Source organism: Planococcus citri, chromosome 3 (assembly GCF_950023065.1).
Source record: "Planococcus citri chromosome 3, ihPlaCitr1.1, whole genome shotgun sequence".
NCBI classification, from domain to species: Eukaryota; Metazoa; Arthropoda; class Insecta; order Hemiptera; family Pseudococcidae; genus Planococcus; species Planococcus citri.
Window position 1 is genome coordinate 21,525,956 of NC_088679.1, and position 20,007 is coordinate 21,545,962.

At 32.6% G+C, this 20,007-nt stretch overlaps 2 protein-coding genes across 2 annotated transcripts; both read left to right on the forward strand.

The window, feature by feature from the left end:
* The first annotated feature begins 234 nt into the window (after positions 1 to 234).
* On the forward strand, positions 235 to 4,488 carry LOC135839746 (transmembrane protein 62-like). The gene is made up of 14 exons (XM_065355920.1): positions 235 to 604; positions 720 to 831; positions 952 to 1,089; positions 1,183 to 1,496; positions 1,633 to 1,781; positions 1,872 to 2,021; positions 2,117 to 2,264; positions 2,844 to 2,966; positions 3,049 to 3,130; positions 3,204 to 3,332; positions 3,424 to 3,542; positions 3,644 to 3,696; positions 3,781 to 3,923; positions 4,007 to 4,488. Exons 1-14 carry the CDS (start codon positions 419 to 421, stop codon positions 4,138 to 4,140), a joined length of 1,980 nt encoding a protein of 659 aa, XP_065211992.1. The 5' UTR covers positions 235 to 418; the 3' UTR covers positions 4,141 to 4,488.
* Positions 4,489 to 7,320: 2,832 nt separating this feature from the next.
* LOC135839771 (transmembrane protein 62-like) lies at positions 7,321 to 19,144 on the forward strand. Its single transcript, XM_065355966.1, has 14 exons — positions 7,321 to 8,676; positions 8,785 to 8,896; positions 9,006 to 9,143; positions 9,231 to 9,544; positions 15,913 to 16,061; positions 16,177 to 16,332; positions 16,417 to 16,564; positions 17,381 to 17,503; positions 17,594 to 17,675; positions 17,817 to 17,945; positions 18,032 to 18,153; positions 18,244 to 18,296; positions 18,437 to 18,576; positions 18,657 to 19,144. The coding sequence occupies exons 1-14, from the start codon at positions 8,491 to 8,493 to the stop codon at positions 18,788 to 18,790; spliced, it is 1,986 nt and encodes a 661-aa protein (XP_065212038.1). The 5' UTR covers positions 7,321 to 8,490; the 3' UTR covers positions 18,791 to 19,144.
* Positions 19,145 to 20,007: the final 863 nt, after the last annotated feature.

Consider the following 20,007-nt stretch of genomic DNA (forward strand, 5'->3'; position numbering starts at 1 on the left):
ACCCATGCTCTACAAAACGATCTCCTACCTTCAATTTTTCAATATGCAATTAATAACTATTTCGTACCGAATAAATTGCCTATACTTTCATCGCAGGCAAACAAATTCGCAGCGAATGGTAGGTATTTTCTGGTTTCTAAACGTGGTTACATTGTTCGTTAGCTTCCGCAATCCACACGAAAGTTCGCCCGTAGCGATGGGAAATTGGCGGTGACTCACCCAATTTTACCCAACCCTGTTTGTTATTCATCATTCATTCTGTGCGTAAAAGACCGAACGATCGTTATTATGGTCGCGGAGAGTTCGAACACGCAATATTTTTAAAATTTAATACATAGTGTTGTGTTTTAGTCACCGAAAGACTAGTATCCTAGTATGGATAGTGATGAAGATGTGATATCATTTAATCAAACAAGTTATGAGACCATCAAAAGTAGCTGTGATATGTTATAGTTTTACGTTGATAACAATAGGTATATTTATAAGTAAATTTTTATTTTTTATGAATACGCTCGACGATGATGTTTCGTATGTGATAAAAAATACTTCGGATCGTTATAAAGTTATCGGAGGTGATTACAGCAATATTCAGTGGATTGTACAGGTACGAGTGTGTTTATTTTCATCTCACATCATCGTGTGTGTACGCAGGCGTTAGTTAAATTACGTTAGAGATGCACTTTAGAGCAAAAAAATAATCATTATTTTGGGGTGAAAAGATTTCAGATTTACATCTTAGTACTTTTCGTGATCCTGACAGAATCAGCGAATTGGCGACGTTTTGCGGTACAGCGTTGGATGCTATCAAACCACGTGTAGTTTTAGCAACTGGTATGGTTACAGATGTGATTATAGCAAACACGTTTAAACGTGTTGATAACTTTGTACCGGTTTTGTGTACTTATTTCATAGGTATCTACCTATTTATACGGATTATTTTTTTTTTTGCAGGTGATTTGACCGATGGAAGATCGCCTAATAATAGGGAGTTTACCGAATACGAAGAAGAATGGCGAGCTTACCGAGATGTATTAAAAAATAATAGTGTGACAAATAAAACAGTATGGTTGGATATACGCGGAAATCATGGTAAGCTGTAGATAGGCTAAATAGGTAGGTATAAATTAGGAAGGATTACACCAGTTCGTGCAATAATACATTTGAGAACACTCATTGTTGCAGATAATATCAATGTGTTGAGTATAAATTCGGCTAATAACTATTTTCGAGAGTACTCGGTTCAAGGTCGAGAACACCCGCGATCTTATTTCTACATTAGTCAGATGGATAATGGGGAAAAAATAGGATTCATCGCGGTTGACCTGTGTTTAACAGTGGGTCTCAAACTTCAGTACAATTTTGCTGGAAAATTAACCGACGAAGAGGAACAAAGTATACGTAAATTTGTCCAACAAGCTCGCGATTACGATGTCAAATACTTATTTTGGTTCGGGCATTATCCTACTTCGACTGTACAGTACCCTGGCTCGAAAGTTGTTAGTATGAGTTTTTTTTTAAATTATTTTTTATCTCTTATCTACATTTATGCATGTGTAACTATTGTGTGCCTATCTAGTCAAGTGATGTGTGAAATATGGTGTAATAATTATAGTGTATTGTTATTTTTTTCAGCTGCGTGAAATTATCGCCAATGAAAAAACATCTGTAGCTTTTTTTAGTGGCCATTTTCATCAAGTTGGAGGTTTAGCTCCGAAAATGTATTCGTACCAGAAAGAAGGCTTTTTTGAACTTGAACTAGCTGACTGGAAATCCAACAGAATGTACTTACATATTATTTATATTTTTAGCTCATTTGTTTTTGTGTTGCTGCGGAAGTAACTTTTAGTTGTTTTTTTTTTTTTTTTTTTCAGTATTCGCGTAATGGCTATTGATCACGGTCAGTTTTCATTCGTCGACGAAAAACATGGCGAATGGCCAATCATCTTTGTTACTAATCCCAAAACAGCAATATTAGTTCCTCCAGTGAAATATTCCTTTATACCATTTTCTAGTCATATTAGGTTTGTTTAGTATTCAACATTTCGATTTTTTTTTTTTTTTTTTTTAATATCCATAATGTGAATTGCAGTGACATTTGACACAAATAATTTTACAGGTTATTAGTATTTTCACCGTTTCCTGTGACCAAAGTCAAATTAAAAATTGACAATGGAGATTGGAGAGAATGTATCCATGTTAATGAATCATTTTACGTAATCCCTTGGAATCAAAATGAATATCAAAACGGTTTGCATACGATAACGGTAGGTACCAAAACTAAACATGAAGTAATAATTGTTACTATTCAAGTTGAAAGATTACATTTTTTTGAAAAATAAATAATAAATAAAAGAGCATAGTCGGTTAAAATGGACGAATCAAATGCTTGGTGAGAATTCAAAGTTCAAGTGTGTCAAAATTTGTTCTCATTAAAATTGTTACTCTGATGTGACTTTAATGGGTAGAACTTGTGGCACAATTTTGAATGCCCTATATTACCTATTGATTACATATTAGGATATGATACAATACAATGATTCCCAATTTTTTTTTCAATTCGAATTTTCAAACTACCTACTTTTGTATTTCATAAGTCAAAAGTTGGTTAGTTGAAATGTTTAATTTTCTCAAAGCTAAGCAAACAATTTTTTGTCCTTGACGTTAGGGCTTTCCAAAATGAGGTATTTTGTCAATTTTTATGCGAACAGTTTTCCATTTCAACTTACCAGTAAAATAAAAAGTAAATTGCTTTAGTTTTCTTGTCAGCCTATACCTACCCAACTTTATAGAAGTTTTATACCTGTGTGAATTTCTAATTTTAAATCGTTCAATTTGTCCAACAGGTGGAAGCCGAAGATGAAAAAGAAAACAAGAGACAAATAACTCATAATTTTTCTTTAGACGGGTCTCGTTTAGATCGGAAATTTTCTGCAAGATTTTTTTTAATGCCCAATTTGGGAGTATTTGTAAGTACCTATATCGACCTAAATAATTTAATTCTCTTTTGAAATAGGTGATTATTCAACGCTTAAAAATTTTTGTTCGCAGTGTCAGTTTTTATTCACGAGTTCGGTGCTGCTATGCGTTGTGCCGTTATTGATATTTCGATATTTAGTATCAATTTACAAAGGTACACATGTAAGAAATTATATTTAACAAATGTCGATAAATTGATTATTTTAAATTATATATTTTTCTTCCAGTCGAAGCAGAAGAAATAACAACCATAAAATGTGGATGTTTAATGCGCTTGTTCAGAAAATTTTGTATACTGTGTGATATGAATCGATTTTTTTACCCATTGGTGCTGTATCCTATTTATTTGTTATTTGGTAATTTCGTAATTTTCCCTCGCAAATTATTACATACTTATAATTATAACCTTATCCGGCTTAAATCAATATTCTATTTTAATTTTTACAGGTCCTTGGTTGATTGCTTATATGGTAGATGATAAAATAGGTGTTCTTTTTTCGTGGGGGATTATTATAGATGGTGGATACGAACCGTCTTGGAATTTAACTTCTTTTGGGTGGAAGCAGGTAAGAATATTTTTCTAATTTACATAAGTTGAGTTGATTGCGAACAAAAAAAAAAAGCAACAATTTATTTCAAAAACTCATTTTATTTTTTTATATTTTAGGGAGTGATGCATTTATTTCTAATATTTCATTCTGCCAATGAGGTGGATAAAAAGTAAGCCTAATTTCTTAAAATATTCTTCCATGAGTAAATTACCCGAGTATTCGCTTTGACTTACTGAGTTGAACATGATTACAGATTCTCCAGAGTGATAAACAAACAAAACTACTCGTCTGACTTTTCGATCATTAGATGTCTAAGTCTGGTTTGGGATAATTTCTTTTACACATTCTTTATTTCATTTCAAATACTACAAACTTTATTCTTCTGGTATTCTATAGGTTGGTATAATGAAAACAATAGGCTATTTTGGAGAAATTATTTCGTAAAACCTAACGATGTTTGTAACTACTTTTTTTTTTAGGTTTCCTGAGTCTAGTTATTGGTCCACTTACTTCGTGGTGGCTGATACTCGCATTATGGATAAAATCAGAAATCATTTATTTGAGCGAAGATAAAATATTACGCTTAGGACAGAAATGGCGTCCTGCTTTATAATCATCATGATCATTTTTCTCAAGAGTATATTATCTTCGCTGCACAAAAACTAATTTACCTACCTACCAATATTTTTATTCATTTAATTCGATTGTGATTTATTCATATGTTTTGTTCATCGTAAGAGTAAATGTTGCATTTTTTGCATTTGTGGACGTTTTATCAATATGTTTAGTTTTGTTTTTTTGTTTTAACGAGTATTCTAGATTCTTAATTAGTTAATTCAGACTGTATTGTTTGTAGATAATCTGTATTATTACCAAGGTTTCAAAGGTGTTTTAATGAAACCTCTACCTATCTACGAGTACCTACGTACATTTTTGCAATAAATTTTTTCTGAAGTTATAATCCTGGATGTTTGGTTCTTGACTATTTCAAAAATTAATTTATCATTACATTTTGAATCACAAAAATAATGAAGTAATAAATTTTTTTTTCTAAATTCCACTTTTCAAAAATCAAAAACGCAGTGCTTAAGACACAATGGGTCAAAATACAAGCAGGAAAAATGTTACCCCCTCCCCTTCATCAGCTGTTGGAGTTTTTTAATGGAGCCTTCAAGTCTAAAAATGTTGAAAATTCAAAATAGTTGGTGAATTGAATAAATTTGATGAAACGTGGTTATTTTTATCCGGAATTTTTTTTTCAAAGAAATTAAAATTTTTTTAAATAGGTATTAGGCCTATTCAAAATGAAAAATGTGATTTCAGCACAGAAAATAATGAGCAATGGCCTCTTTGTGATCCTCCATCCCCATTCATTGTAAAAATTTCGAAAAAATTAATGAAAATGTGGGATAACATATTGATTTTAATCAATAAAGATTAAAGAATAAGAATCAAACCTGAAAAAATGGTTTTCGAAAGCATATTATACAGTCATAACATTTATACGTAGGTAATAAAAGCGAATTTGGATAGCTTTTGTGGCACTTTTTGAAAATCAAGATTTCTAGATATAGTCGGAGGCTCCAGAACCGCGTGCAATCACTTCCAATCAACTCAGCATATTAAAATTACAAAATAAATCTTACAAGGGAACCTCTTGCGATGTCACACTCCGATTTGAACGGGACTACGATTTTTGGAAAGAGCATAGTCTAAAATCCCCAAAACCAAATTTTCAGCTGCCCAAATTCATTTTTCGATTTTTGACGAATTTTTGAAAATTCAAAATTGACTGTTTTTGGCGATTTTGCTTTTTTTAAAAAGTACGTACTTGATCACTAAAAATGGTCAAAATAAGTCCCAAAACTGATATTAATTACCCAAATCCAAATTTCACCATTTCCAGCCATTCTGGAGCCTCCAGCGCGATTTTTCAATTTCTCCAGAATTTTGAATTTGCTCCAGAAAGCGTGAATATGCAGTTGGGCAGCTAAAAATCGAGTTGTGTGTTATACTCGACCTGTTTAACGAGTTTATCCACATTTGAGCCGATTTTGAGAGTGACACCTCAAAAGTGACTTTTTGACCAGCATTTTTCAAAATTAAAAAATCAAAAAAATCAAAAGTTTTCCATTTGTGTGGAAATTTTTGAAATTCACGCGAATCGCTGTATTTTGTCCAAAACTAACCGCCCAAATCCAAATTTCACAATTTCCAGCCATTCTGGAGCCTCCAGCGCGATTTTTCAATTTCTCCATAATTTTGAATTTGCTCCAGAAGGCGTGAATATGCAGTATTGGGCAGCTGAAAATCGAGTTGTGTATTATACTCGACCTGTTTAACGAGTTTATCCACATTTGAGCCAATTTTGAGAGTCACACCTCAAAAGTGGTTTTTTGAGGTGTCACTTTCGCTCCAAAACGGCTGGAAATGGTAGAATTTGCGCTTCGGGAGGTTAGTTCTTGAGAAAATACAGCGATTCGCACAAATTTTAAAAATTTCCTCACAAACGGTTATCTTTTGATTTTTTGGATTTTTTAATTTTGAAAAAAGCTGGTTAAAAAACCCTTTGAGGTGTCACTCTCAAAACACAACTCGATTTTTAGCTGCCCAACTGCATATTCACGCCTTCTGGAGCAAATTCAAAGTTCTGGAGAAATTGAAAAATCGCGCTGGAGGCTCCAGAATGGCTGGAAATGGTGAAATTTGGATTTGGGTATCAGTTTTGGGACTTATTTTGACCATTTTTACTGATCAAGTACGTACTTTTAAATAAAGCATAAATCGCCAAAAACAGTCAATTTTGAATTTTCAAAAATTCGTCAAAAATCGAAAAATGAGCTTGGGCAGCTGAAAATTTGGTTTTGGGGATTTTAGACTATGCTCTTTCCAAAAATCGCAGTCCCGTTCAAATCGGAGTGTGACACCTCAAGAGGTTCCCTTGTTAGCTTCCAAATTTCATCATTGGATGTAATTGTATGCTAATTTCAATTTTCAAAAATCTTCTAGAGGCTTCAGAACTGCTCAAAATGATTCATATCTACCTCCGATCGATTTGAGAGGTTCGAAAATATAGTTTATACCTATTATGTACCATATTTCGACTTTCTAGGTTAATTTGATAATATTTTTTTGTTTTTTTGGTCATTTTCGGGTCTTTTAAAATTCACCAAAAATTGAAAAATGCACTTCAGCCTTTGAAATTTTGGTTAGTCAGGCTGGTGGTGTATTTTTGCACTCTTTAGTTTTGTCTACCTGGTTCGAAAATATTTCTAACAGCTGGGAAATCTCCTTTATAAGTGTTCAAAAAATAGAAAAGTAAAAACGATAATTTTTACTAAGGCTACGGACATGACATGAGCGTTGAGCGTCAGCGTGAGCGTTTGCAAATTTTCAAAGCTCGTTTGACGCTCTCGCTGATGCTCAAATATCAAAATTGTTTGATATTTCTGAGCGTTGAGTGTCATCGCTCAGGAATATTCTCGTCAAAACCGTCTAACGTCAAGATTACGTTTTTTAAATTTTCGCAAACGCTCTCGCTAACGCTCAACGCTCATGTCGTGTCCGTAGCCTAAAGCACGGAGAGGAATACTTAGGTTCCGAAACAAATTTCTGCTGTTGAAATGAAAAGAATTGGTGAATTCGTGTGGGGGTTTGAATTTTTCAAACTTGTTCAAAGAGTGCATAGGTATACAATCCAACGTCAACTGCACTGAATTGCCACTTATTATCCTGACCTCAAATCTGGTCACATTTAATTTACAATCACATTGAGAAGACCAATTTTCAATTTTCAAAAAAAAAAAATAAAAAAATTTCAGGGTTCTACAGACATCTCCTTCAGACAGTCCAGTATGGGAATAAAGTATCACCTCGGTGGGAGCACTGTTTAACAGAGTTGGATCGTTATCAATTGTCGCAGAAACGTAGTGTTAGTTCTACTGGAGAATGTTTGGAAAAATAATTTTATTATTTTCGTATTTTTCAAAGCTTACTAAATAACACGTTTAATTAACAAAAGTTATTAATTTGAATTAATTAGTACAATATATTATTTGCTGTGCGTTGGAAAACTATGCCAATTGGCATGGTCATGCATTGAGGGTGTGGTTTTTTGACAGAAATTTCTCATAAGACTTGCAAAAATGGAACTTTACATTTTGCATTTTCGAGATTTTAGTAATAAGATTTTTTGGAAAATCGAGACAAAAAATTTTTTTCTCGCTCATATTGAATGATGAATGTGCATCGCAGAAAGTATGGAAATAAAAAAATAAAAAATATTTTTAGACATCAAATTTTTTATTTTTTATTATTTTTTTGATTGAAAATGTGAAAAATTAAAACATTTTTGGAACCTTTAATATGAAACTAAGGCACTGGATATGGGCACCTTATAAATAGGCAGGTGTGCAGTTACCTAATGTACAGAACTCGACTGTATAATCCATGATTCATTATGAAAATACACACATTAGTGTCCCGTTAATAAGCAACCAAAGTTACAATGAGTAATTTGATTACATTCGAGAACTATGCCGTTCAACTGTAAAATCGTAATTATAGCCAGAAAAACACAAAGAACTTTCAATTAAATTTCATACTGGTTCAACAGATATTTTCACATTCCTACTTGGAACAAATTCGCAAAATTTTATCGATCCACGTTGAAAAAGGAACGCAGTTCAAATTTGGGTTGTCATAGCGGTACCTACATAATCAGTTAGGTACCTATTTCACTCATTCATTCATATACCTACTCAAGAGTGACTCATTCTAAACGACTTCTACTCTACCTACATATATCTAAGTCAGCTCATTCAATACAAAAATTATTTACCGAAGTACAGGCAGGCAGGCTATAGAGTATACTACATAGATAGGGTGCTTGATGAAATCATGAGTACCTACCGGATACATTCAGTCGTTATTTGCGCTCTCTGAATATACATACAATCGAGTCATGAGTCGGTTTAAAGTTGCTGTGATATGTTATTCTTTAATTTTCGTGACATTATTTATTTCTGTGATTGAGATTTTATATTTTTGGAGTATTCTTAACGATAATGTTTCTTATAAAACTAAAACCACTCGGAATAGTTACCAATTTATCGGAGCAGAATGTAAAAACATTCAATGGATGGTACAGGTAGGAACTTTAGATTAATGTAGTCAGATTCAAATTCCTATCATTTTGATGTTGCTGAGAAGTTATAGTACCTATACTCTAGTATGAGATTAATTTGGAATTCAACAGGTTACAGATTTACATTTTAGTGATTTCCATGATCCTACGAGGAAAAGCGAATTTGAGGAATTTTGCAGTATTACTTTGGATGTCATCAGACCTCGAGTCGTTTTAGCCACTGGTAGGATTATACGATATTATCTTATCAATATTTATTATAAAATAATACCATTTCCCATACTTATACTCGAACAATTAATTGCCATTAAAAACTGCTCGATTAACTTTAGGCGACATAACCGATGCTGTACTGCCAAAATTCGCTGACTCGACTCAAATTGAAAACGAATGGAAAGCATATAAAGAGATTTTAGACAAAAGTAATGTAACAAGTAAAACCACATGGTTGGATATACGCGGTAACCATGGTAAGTTTTTCTAAATTTCACCACCATATTTACTCATTACTTACCATACTGATTACTTAGATAATGATTTACTTACAATTATTTCAGACACTTTCAACGTGCTCAGTACAAATTCTTCCAATAATTTTTTCGAGAAGTATTCGGTACAAGGTCGAGATCACCCTAGATCATATTTCTACGTTGGTCGAATGGATAATGGGGAAAAAATCGGCTACATTGCTGTCGATTCTTGTTTAAATGTTGGCCTGAAAATTTTGTACAATTTTGCCGGAGAAATGACCAAGGAAGAGATTGATGTCATACGTTCTTATGTTCGAAAAGCTCACGATTTGGATGTTAAGTATTTGATTTGGTTTGGACATTATCCCACTTCATCTATACAGTATCCTGGTTCGAAAATAGTGAGTACCTACGTATTTATGGCATTGCTGTCTAGGGTAGGATAGTTATATGTACATTCCTATATGTAATATATTCTAGGTATAGTTTGTGTGGGGTTGTATGGTTCCGCAATCGTAGATATGCCCGAACATAACGTGGGCATTGAGATCGACGGGAGCGCGAGTTAATAAAGGCCGAGGGGAGGCTAGAGTTTACAACGATGTATTTGTTGGTGTGTGCACGTAGCCGTATACATAGAAGAACTACCCTTTGTGTCGTCTGTATAGGCGAGGATCCATGCGAGAAGGAAAGGAGCGTGAGGACGACGACAAGAAGCGGGGAAAGGCGAGAACGTCAAAGGCAGGATAATGGGACATCGAGGGTAGCTGGTTCGAAGGAGAGCGAGCAGCGGCGTAGGTGGCGACGCGAGCATCATTGCAGTTGAGAACCAGATCGCCGAGAACGGTGCATATTCGAATGTACCGATTAGTGGTTATCAGTAGAACCATGGGGGGTAAAAACTGTATCTGAATGTCCGTTGCAATATGACCGCGAATGTCTCAAAAAGTGTTGGATTTTTGCGCTTACAGGGGTTTCTAAAGTAGGTCTAGGTACATCTGTTGAATACATATAATGTACCTAGTTCAAAAAATTTTTCTTGGCAAATATTTCGCATTAAGGGTGTACTTTAGCTTCCAATTTTCCGAGAAAATAGGTAACGAGCAACTTTTATAGAAAAATATTTGGCTGCCAAATCAAGAGTGTAAAATTGTACTTTATAATTTTATCAGTAAACGACTTACCGATTTGTTCGCGAACGAAAAATAGAATAATTATTGAGAATTTATTTTGAACAAATTATTAAAAATTGTGCGTGCGCATTCTTGCATTAATTGTTGCCATTTGTTGCACTCACACTCGTACACGTTGTTATTTAATACGCTGGAAGCGTTGCCAAGTCGAATTTTTCGTTTCATTTCGAAAAATTTCCAAAATAATTCAGATTTCCGATTGTCACGAAAACAGAATTTCCATCGCCAAGCGCGTCACCACATTTTCTCCACGACGTTGTCGTGGAAAGATGTACTTGACGTGCTCGGCGGGAGAATTATATTTTCATTTTCATTTACTGCATTTTTAATGCGCTATAATATTTTAAGCCTGGGTTTCACGAAGTACTTTTAAAGAATAGAGGATTTGTTTAGTTTTCAGAATGATTTTTTAAAATTTTCGGTACACTGAATACAAGAATATTTTTTTAATTTTTCAAAATCTAATTTTCTGACAAGATTGTTCATTAAAAAAATTTTTTCGTGGGGGCCCGCAGTGCCTCTAAAGTAAATTTCAAAAGTATCAATTTATTATAAAAATTGACTTTTTAGGCTGGCAAAACAAAAATGATTGCTTTTCGGATGTTTTGGCAAACAAAGTATAAAAGCACAAGTTCCTCAGCAGTTTTGACAAAAATTACGACCATTTGACTATACTTTATCGAAAAACTACTTCCTGAGAGTTTTGACAGAAGAACATTTCAAATTTTCATCAATTCGCAAAAAAATTGACACTGATAATTTTGTAAAAAATAGGAATTTTATTTGTTGACAATTTTGGCAAAAATTGACCCTTTTCGACATTTTGACCAAGGATAATCACTTTTTAACAATTTTGACTGAAATGGATACTTTTTGACTATTTTGCCAAAAATTGACGCTCTTTGACCACTTTTCCAAAAAAATGACACCAAGATTGGAGCAAATTTGGTAACAAAAAAACAAAATCTTAAGTAAGTTCGGCAAAAGCAGGACTTCTGATTGGCAAATTGTGAAATGAACAGAGGAATTTCAAAAAATTGAGGAGGTAAACCCCATTTTGATAGATCACATATCACATTTTTCAAACACTCTGAAAATCATGATCAAGTTTTTGGATCAAAATTCTTCTGAAATGCTCAAAAAAAGTTTTGTTTGTAATTTTTCCCCACATTTTAATCCATTTCTTCGCGTTGCATGATGCCTTTTTCAGAAACTTCGGAAATCATGACTCAATTTTGAGCTCAAATAGACTCTTTCAAAAATTCTCAAAAAAATTTTTGTCAGAGTATTAGAACTTCTCGTGAAATTTTATTTCATTTTGATAGGTCACATGACATTTTATCAAAAATCCCAAAAATCAAAACCTGTCTGCCTCTAAACTTTTTTTAAATGTACAATAACATTTTCGGCTAAATATACAACAGTTCATTTTTACTCAAAATTGTATGGAGATAAGGTGCGTATTTCACAAAAACTGAATCCAAAATTGAAATATTGAAACTTCTATATTCGAAAAACATTCAACATTACCGTCGGCCGGATCTGGAATTATAATCAGAAATCGTATTTTTTGCCCATCTGGTTCTTGTACATATGTCATTGAAAAAATTGAAAAACCAGTTGAACCAGCTCATCTTATGCACTTCCAGTGCTCAAATTTCGGTCAAACATTCTGTGCTAGACACCAAATCGACTCATACCACCCTTGGCCGGATCCGGCCTTCTGGTCAGAAAATAGAATTTTTTATTTTTTTCTCATATTTTCGTTGAATTTGAAAAATGACCATTTCTCCCCACCACATGAGTTGAGCAGTTAAAATTTTTATATTTGGCGGGGAGAAACGATCGTTTTTTAAATTCACCGAAAATACGAGAAAACAAATAAAAAATCCGGTTTTTTGACCAGAAAGCCGTATCGGAATAATGGTGTATGGGTCGATTTCAATCTACCACAGACTTTTTAACCGAAATTTTGAGCTCCTGAAGTTCATTACGAGAGCTGATTTTACAGAATTTTCAAATTTTTCAATAGCATTCATAAACCACTAGATGGACAGAAAATTTTATTTCTGATGATAATTCCAGATCTCGCCGGCGGTAGTATCAGTCAATTAGGTACCAAGCATAGAACCTTTGGCCAAAATTTCAGCTACTCAAGTTCACGAGGTGGGGAGAAACAATTTTTCGAATTCACCGAAAATAAAGAGAAAAAACAGTAAAAAAAAATCCTGTTTTCGGACTAGAAGGCCGGATCCCCGGCTAATGGTGGTGTGAGTCGATCAGGTATCTAGATCTAGAAAATTGCATTTGGCCAAAATTTGAGTTCCGGAAGTTGATACGTGGGAGAGATGGATATTTGTATTTTTTTTCCGTTTTCTGAGTTATCAAACTCAAACAGCTTTAGCTTAGGTACACAAAATTTCAAACGCTCGCCAAAAATCGAATAATCAACTTGAGCCGCTGAAAATTGGGGGGATCGGTGTTTTTTGAGGTCCTCTTTCCAGCAGTCCGAGTTTCACTCAAATTGGAGATTATCAGGGGGGGAGGTTACCTTGTAAGTAAACGACGAAATGGAGCAAAAATTCTGTAAATCATCGCTAAAATTACCTAAAGACATTATAAAATCACCAAAAAATGTCCAATATTCACTCAAATTTGACAAAAATGTGTGAAGATTTGTTGACAAAATTATATGAAAACACTCGAAAAAGGTGTTAAAATCAGTAGGTAGGTTACCCAATCATTAAAAATCGTAAAAATTAGGTGAAATTTCAGTAAAATTCGACAAAATGCAAACAAAATCAATTAAAACCAGGGAAAGTTCAAAAAATTGTAAATTTTCAAAACCATGATACTATTTCAAGTAGGAATACTTCATTTTGAGATTTTAGTTTGGTCAAAATTCGTAAATTTACTCACTTGCTCTGAATGTCTAAATAAATGAAAGTTGATAACTAAGCACCCCGCATACTAACTTGAAAGAATAAAATGTAAGTAGGTACATGGTTTATTAGTTGTTGTGAGGGTACCTATGAGATGTATTTTGTTACACATTGATGAGAATTATTAATTATATCGAGAACAAAAGCAATTTTTTCCACTTCAAAATGATAATTGATAACTTTTTCGAAATTGTTTTTGCTTTTGAAGTTTTGAATGATAAATGAAAGTGGCCAGAGGGGTTTATGATGAAAAGAACGAATTTTCTCATTCTTAAGTACACGTATCAACGAAAACTATTAATACGCACCCTACATTTAAAATGCTTCAACTAAAATTTGTAAACAAAACAATTTTTAGGTCCGCCATTGTTAATATCAACAAATAAAACTGACAATTTTCGTTACAAAACTACGCAACGAATAATGAACAGATCTATTTAGAATTCGGAACATAACTTTTCAAGATTGCAATGATGGGTGCTACGAAGCCGCTTTTTTGAAATTTTCGTTTCCAAGCATTATATTTTCAAGTGAAAATAGCTCATTTTTACAATATTTAAAATCATTATAATTAATGTATGAAAGTAAATTTCTCAAAAAGGGCTTCGTAGCACCCAAGATTTTATCCGTCTAAACAACATATCCAAAAATGAAAGTTATCCGAACAGTAGTTTTTTCGTAGTTTTGTAACGAAAATTGAAGGTTTTTACGACTCATTTTACCTACTAAACTACACCCTTAATTAATAATTATGTTATGCTAAATTGTAGAAAGATATCATTTCTAAAACCAGGGAAATATTTTGTTAGGCAGTGGTGCCAATTTTTAAATAATTTTTGTCAATTTCAAAAATTTGAAAAAATAGTTGAAAACTTATGTGTGAAATTGTTTTGATTTTTGAAATTGGAAAAGAACATTTAGGTTTACATGAATCGTACTAGCCTATAGGCAAATGTTAGATATCAGAGAAAAGGTATACCTAATAGTCATGAAATGATCTACTCGTAATTGTAAGATCAAGAAAGATATTTTAGAATTTTCTTCAGTTATCAATCAAGATTATAGGCACATACGTTTTAAACAATTTTTTTTTCATCCCTCCCCCTCTTCTTGGACTATAAGAACATTTCAGCTTTAGCCAGAGGAATTTCATATTTTGTGTGATTTTATTTTACATTTTACGTTGGATTTGAAAAATATGAGTGGAGGTTACTTTGGCCAAAAAATTGAGGTATGTCCAAATTCTTGAGAGGGAGACACAAAAGCAGGCGATAAAGGTCAAAAAAATCAAAATCAACTTTTTAGAGCAATTCGGAGAAGAGAAACCTCACAAATCGACTTGGAAGGCTAGAAAATTTGCATGTGGGTTTTGAGGGGGTCCTTGATATGCCTTTTAAGGGTTTAGATTTTTCAGCTGTAAAAAAGTAAATTTTTGTGCCTTCTCAATGGTTTTTAGCCTGATTTTCCTGAAGTAAAAATGAAATAAGGCTTAGGCTATACAGTCGATCATAATTCCAGGATTGGGAGTGGGGCCTCTCATAAATCTATTTTGGGGTTTCATGAGCCCATCTTCATCGACCTTACGCTTATCTAGGTATTTTTATGCTACATGCAAGGTATGTAGTTGTACTTTCCATTCGGTTCCATATTCGTCAAAACCCAGATATGTTTGGGAACACCTAGTCATACAAGGTTTTTTTTACTTCAGACATTCGGATACACCTTTTGGGACATTGGCGGTCATTTCGCTTCGGACATTCGGATACAGTTTTTACCCCCTGTGGTTCTATTGTATTCTACTAATCGGTACATTCGAATATGCGGCCGCTGAGAAGATGTGTAAGTGCGTCAACAGTGGCGACGCGAGCATAGGAGGACGAGATCGAGGAGAGAATAGAAAGGCTGCAGGAGCAGCAGCAACGGCGTGAGGGAGCGAGAAGGACGACGACGACGACGAGAGATATGCGATGACCATAGCTATGGTCACCGCATTTGAACACCCTAAAGTGTCTGGTATGCACATGTTCTATTCAATATGAATGGTCCAAAATTAATACCTAAATGAATATCTCATCAATTCTAAGAAATTATACATCTGAAAATTAAAATAATCCAACAAACATTTGTACGTATGACAATGGCTGAATGGCAAATAATTAAAATTTAAAAAAGTAGGTAACACGTACGTGTAGAAAATTGAAACATACGAAGTCCATAGGTCAACACGTCAACGCAGTTAACAAATAGGTTTAAGTAAATCATTTATTGCAATAAGCTCCGTGATGACATTTTGAGTTGCACAAAACAATGTTCTTCTTAGGATTGCATTGTGTAGATGAACATTTCGAACTTTGTACAGTTTCACGGTACAATAAAGTTCGATGCAATTTCAAACATTGCACTATAACAAGGCCAAAGCCATGCACCAGAAGCAATTTTTTTATCCATAACACCCTGAAAAAATTCCAAAAAATGATTTTGGATCTTGGTAGTAGGTACACATTTCCTATTTGCATTGATAGAATGGCTCCCAGAACACATAATATTGACTCGTTTCGTATAATATATCTATTTAGGAATAATTTTTATAAAAAATGTTCAAGATACATACCTACTAAATTAAACAATTTTCAGCTACGCGATTTAATCGCTAATGAAGAAACTTCGGTAGCATTCCTCAGTGGCCATATGCATCAAGTTGATAATCTTGTCCCAAAAATGTACTCGTACATGAAAGAAGGACTTTTCGAATTAGAACTGGCCGATTGGAAAACAAACAGAATGTAAGTTGAAAAATTGAGAGCTTTCGAATAAACCTTTCTCATTAATCAATAACTGTCTTTTCAATTCACTTATGGCTATTAGATCAATTGATGATCTTGTTTTTTCACTTTTCAGTTTTAGAATTATGACCATCGATCATGGTCAATTCTCATTTGTCGATGTGAAACATGGTAAATGGCCGATTATCATCGTTACCAATCCGAAAACAGAAGTATTAGTATCTCCGGCAACAAATTTTTTCGCAAGTCCACCCAATTCTAGTCATATCCGGTAGCTACAAATATAGTTTATATTTTCATAATCTTAATCATTTAAAAATGATGATTGTAATCTTAACGAATTACAATTTTATAGATTATTAGTTTTTTCACGTTTTCCAATAACCAAAGTGAGATTAAAAATAGACAACGAAGAGTGGAAAAATTGCGTCCACGTTGACCAATCATTTTACGTTATTGAATGGGATCAGAATCTCTATCAAAATGGTCTTCATACTATAACAGTAAGTATTTATGTATCTATGTTTTTTGTTCAAAAATAAAAGTACTTATTTATGGTGTAGTATTTAAAAAAAAAAAAAAAAAAAAAAAAAAAAAACTTTCTTTTTTTTGTTTTTTTTTGTTTGTTTTTTGGGAGGAGAGCGAAACCGAAATTTCAAATCGAATAAGTAGGTACCTAATGATACTGCCTTCGTTACAAAGTTAATTTTTTCCAAGCGCAGGATTCGTAAAAAATTGCGAAAATTGTGTAAAACATTATTAAAAACCTGTTAAAATGATATGATAACAAGAAAAAAAACATCAAAATTGTTGAATACCTACATAATATCAAAAAATGATAAAGTTTTAGCAAAGTTAGGTAAATTTTATGTAGTAAATAATTTTATGAAACGTTATAACATTTAAAACGTGAATTTACATTAAATATCATTGTAAGATTCTTATCAATTACAGCCCAACTTGAATTTTTTTTTTTTTTTGAAGAACTTGTACCTAATTGATTAAAATTTTTTGTGCCCCTTTAAATGTTCTGCAGCAAGGCTCGACCACATTTCAACCCATTTATAATAAATACGTTTATACTTACCTACATTTAAGAAAACAATTAGGTACAACCTTGAAGAATCAATGATTAATGTAACAATAATCAACGTTCTATTCTACATAATGTAACAATTACTTTGCCCCTTCAGTTTCTATGATCGACTAACTAATTTACTCTTAGAAGTATGAATTAGTATTACTGATACCTGTAGGTAGTGGTGCATTATTTTTTAATTTTTATTTTTATACATATAACGCTAATGGTATTTTCATAGGTAGAAGCAGAAGATGAGCAACAAAACGTTCAAAAAATTGACCACATTTTTTCTCTAAATGGTTCTCGTTCAGATAGACGATTTCTATCTAAATTTTTCCTAATGCCTAATTTAGGACTTCTGGTAAATTGCTAACTTATTTATCTACTTTCTACGAGTAGATCTACAATATTGGTCAATTCATTGTGAATTTTAATAAAATTCTGTTTTCAGATTCAATCAGCTATGATCTTTTTCGTGCTTCTTTGCGTGGTGCCATTGATATTATTTCGATATTTGGTAACCGTACAAAAAGGTAAAATATTCGTATAAATATTGATTATGAATCAAATTTATTATTACCTATCCTTAAAAAATCAGAAAATTAGTCAGATGACATTCACCCAATATGTATGTACCTAATGTAAATACTTAATATTATTTTTGTTCGATACAGTGGAAGCCGATGAAATGTCGGCCATCAAGTACAACTATTTAATACAATGTTTCCAGAAATTTTGTGTCATAAGTCACTTGAAAAGATTCTTTTACCCTTTGTTGATTTTTCCTATTTATATATTATTAGGTGAGTATTTATAATTATTTTGTTCCTCGATTTCTTTATATGTATAGGTAAGTATGCTGAAAAAAATGTTCGTTTGCAATTTGCAGGGCCTTGGGCAATTGTTTACATGCTAGATAACAAAATAGGAGTACTTTTATCTTGGGGTATTTTCATAGATGGCAAATATGAACCACCATCATGGCTTCTAAATGGATTAGGATTAAAACAAGTAAAATACAATTTTACATTCTTTACTTATGATTATCTGATCAAAATTATGAACTCGGTGAATATTATGGAGGTATAAATTATGTTGCAGATTTTGGTTCATTTGTTTTTAATTATACATTTTTCAAATGAAATACATAAAAGGTAAGTCCAGGTACCAGCTCCATCTACCTAGTTCTTGAGTTGATTGATAGTTTAGTTTTTTTTAATAAATTCATCATGTAAAGCAGGTACCTACCTACTTATCTATTATTTTGAATTTTTTTGTATGCATACCTACACAGATTATTAAATAAGAGAAGCTGCTTCTCCATTTCCAAATCAACTTCGAAGAACTATTTGTGTATTGCATGGGATAACTCATTTTTTGTTTTCATCCTGATGGTTCAAATAATTCAAATTATTCTCTTCTGCATGTATATAGGTTTGTAGAAGTAATATTTTGAGTACTTACCTAATTATTCGAACCACTCATAAAATTGTCAATTTGATTGTACTTTACAGGTATCTCAACTCTTTTTATCGGCCCTCTTACTTCCTGGTGGCTCATTATGGCAATTTGGCTGAAGAGAGATATAATATGCATGGAAGAGGACGAATTATCATATCTGAGACAAAAATGGCATCCTGCATTGTAAAAGTGATCATTGTATTTTTGTGAATAATTTTTTGATTATGAATTTCGTTTATTTGTTTGTTCGGTTTTTCTTATTGCCAAATGATTGACCTTACCTATATATCTGTTAAAATGGTGTAATTTATTTACAATTGATACTTTTTATTCGGCTGTTTTACCAAGAATTTTTAAATTACCGACAGGGTGATAAATAATTTTGAATTTGTCATTCGACTCAGTTTCCAAGCTTTGGGACAAGAGACTTTATGGTGTGTGCAAATACTTGGGTAGGTATTTTGATTATTTTTTTATCGCTGAAATTTTTTTTATTGTCATCGGCTGAAATCAGTAAAAAGTAAAAGTCATTATAAAATTATGTTTCTGAAAATTTTTTCTATTTTATATCGTAGTTACGAATCTCAAAATGAAAAAAAACGAAATAATCTTACTTATGTAGGTATAGTTTTAATATAGGTAAGTGTTTTTCACTCAAAAATATACTTATTCTTCAGGCAACCTTTATTTTTATTTATTTTTCAAAGAGGCAAAAAATATTTGTGAGCATCCATTACATTTTATGAAAGAACGTATTTTTTCAATTTAAATCAATTGGCAGGCATAATAAGTTATAGACTATGTACTTATTTGAATTTTAAATTAGAGCATTTTTGAAATCTACGAATTTGCCGTCTAAAAGAGAGGAATAGGAGGAAACTTTTGAATTGAAGTGAAATTTTTAGGATCTGTTCAGCAAATTCCTTATTAGGTACCTACCTAAAATACTTGACGATGTCTTGGGTGAAAATTTTCGACTTTCAAGTTGACACTTTTTACCCAATTTCAAATTTTTATTTTTTTATTTTTGAAGAATTTTAAAATTTTACAGGTTTATTTTCTGCGAAAAATTCATTTGATTAGATTGGAATGACTAGATCTACGATTTGGTGCAATGTACGACATTTCGAATCAATTGATGGTAATTAATTCTGAATGATTCCGGATCTTTACGGAAATTTTTCGATTTGTCAGTTGAAAAAAATGTTCATGAAGGAGCCCAAATAAAATTCAACGGAACAATTTTCAGATTTAAACAGACCGAAATAGTTTTTTGAAAATCTGATATCAGATCGATCGAGAATATCAGAGAAATCGTTGTAATCTCAATTCTTATTGTACCTACTGGATTTCCTTAGAGTGTTTTATATAAAAAAATTTCTTGAAACTGGTAAATCCAAAGAT

Coding starts and splice junctions, on each gene's coding strand:
- LOC135839771 (XM_065355966.1), top strand. CDS start 8,491: ATGAGTCGGTTTAAAGTTGCTGTGATATGTTATTCTTTAATTTTCGTG. Junction 9,545..15,912: donor AGTATCCTGGTTCGAAAATA/GTGAGTACCTAC, acceptor AACAATTTTCAG/CTACGCGATTTAATCGCTAA. Junction 18,297..18,436: donor TCAAATGAAATACATAAAAG/GTAAGTCCAGGT, acceptor ATACCTACACAG/ATTATTAAATAAGAGAAGCT.
- LOC135839746 (XM_065355920.1), top strand. CDS start 419: ATGAGACCATCAAAAGTAGCTGTGATATGTTATAGTTTTACGTTGATA. Junction 605..719: donor ATATTCAGTGGATTGTACAG/GTACGAGTGTGT, acceptor TGGGGTGAAAAG/ATTTCAGATTTACATCTTAG. Junction 3,333..3,423: donor TCCTATTTATTTGTTATTTG/GTAATTTCGTAA, acceptor TAATTTTTACAG/GTCCTTGGTTGATTGCTTAT.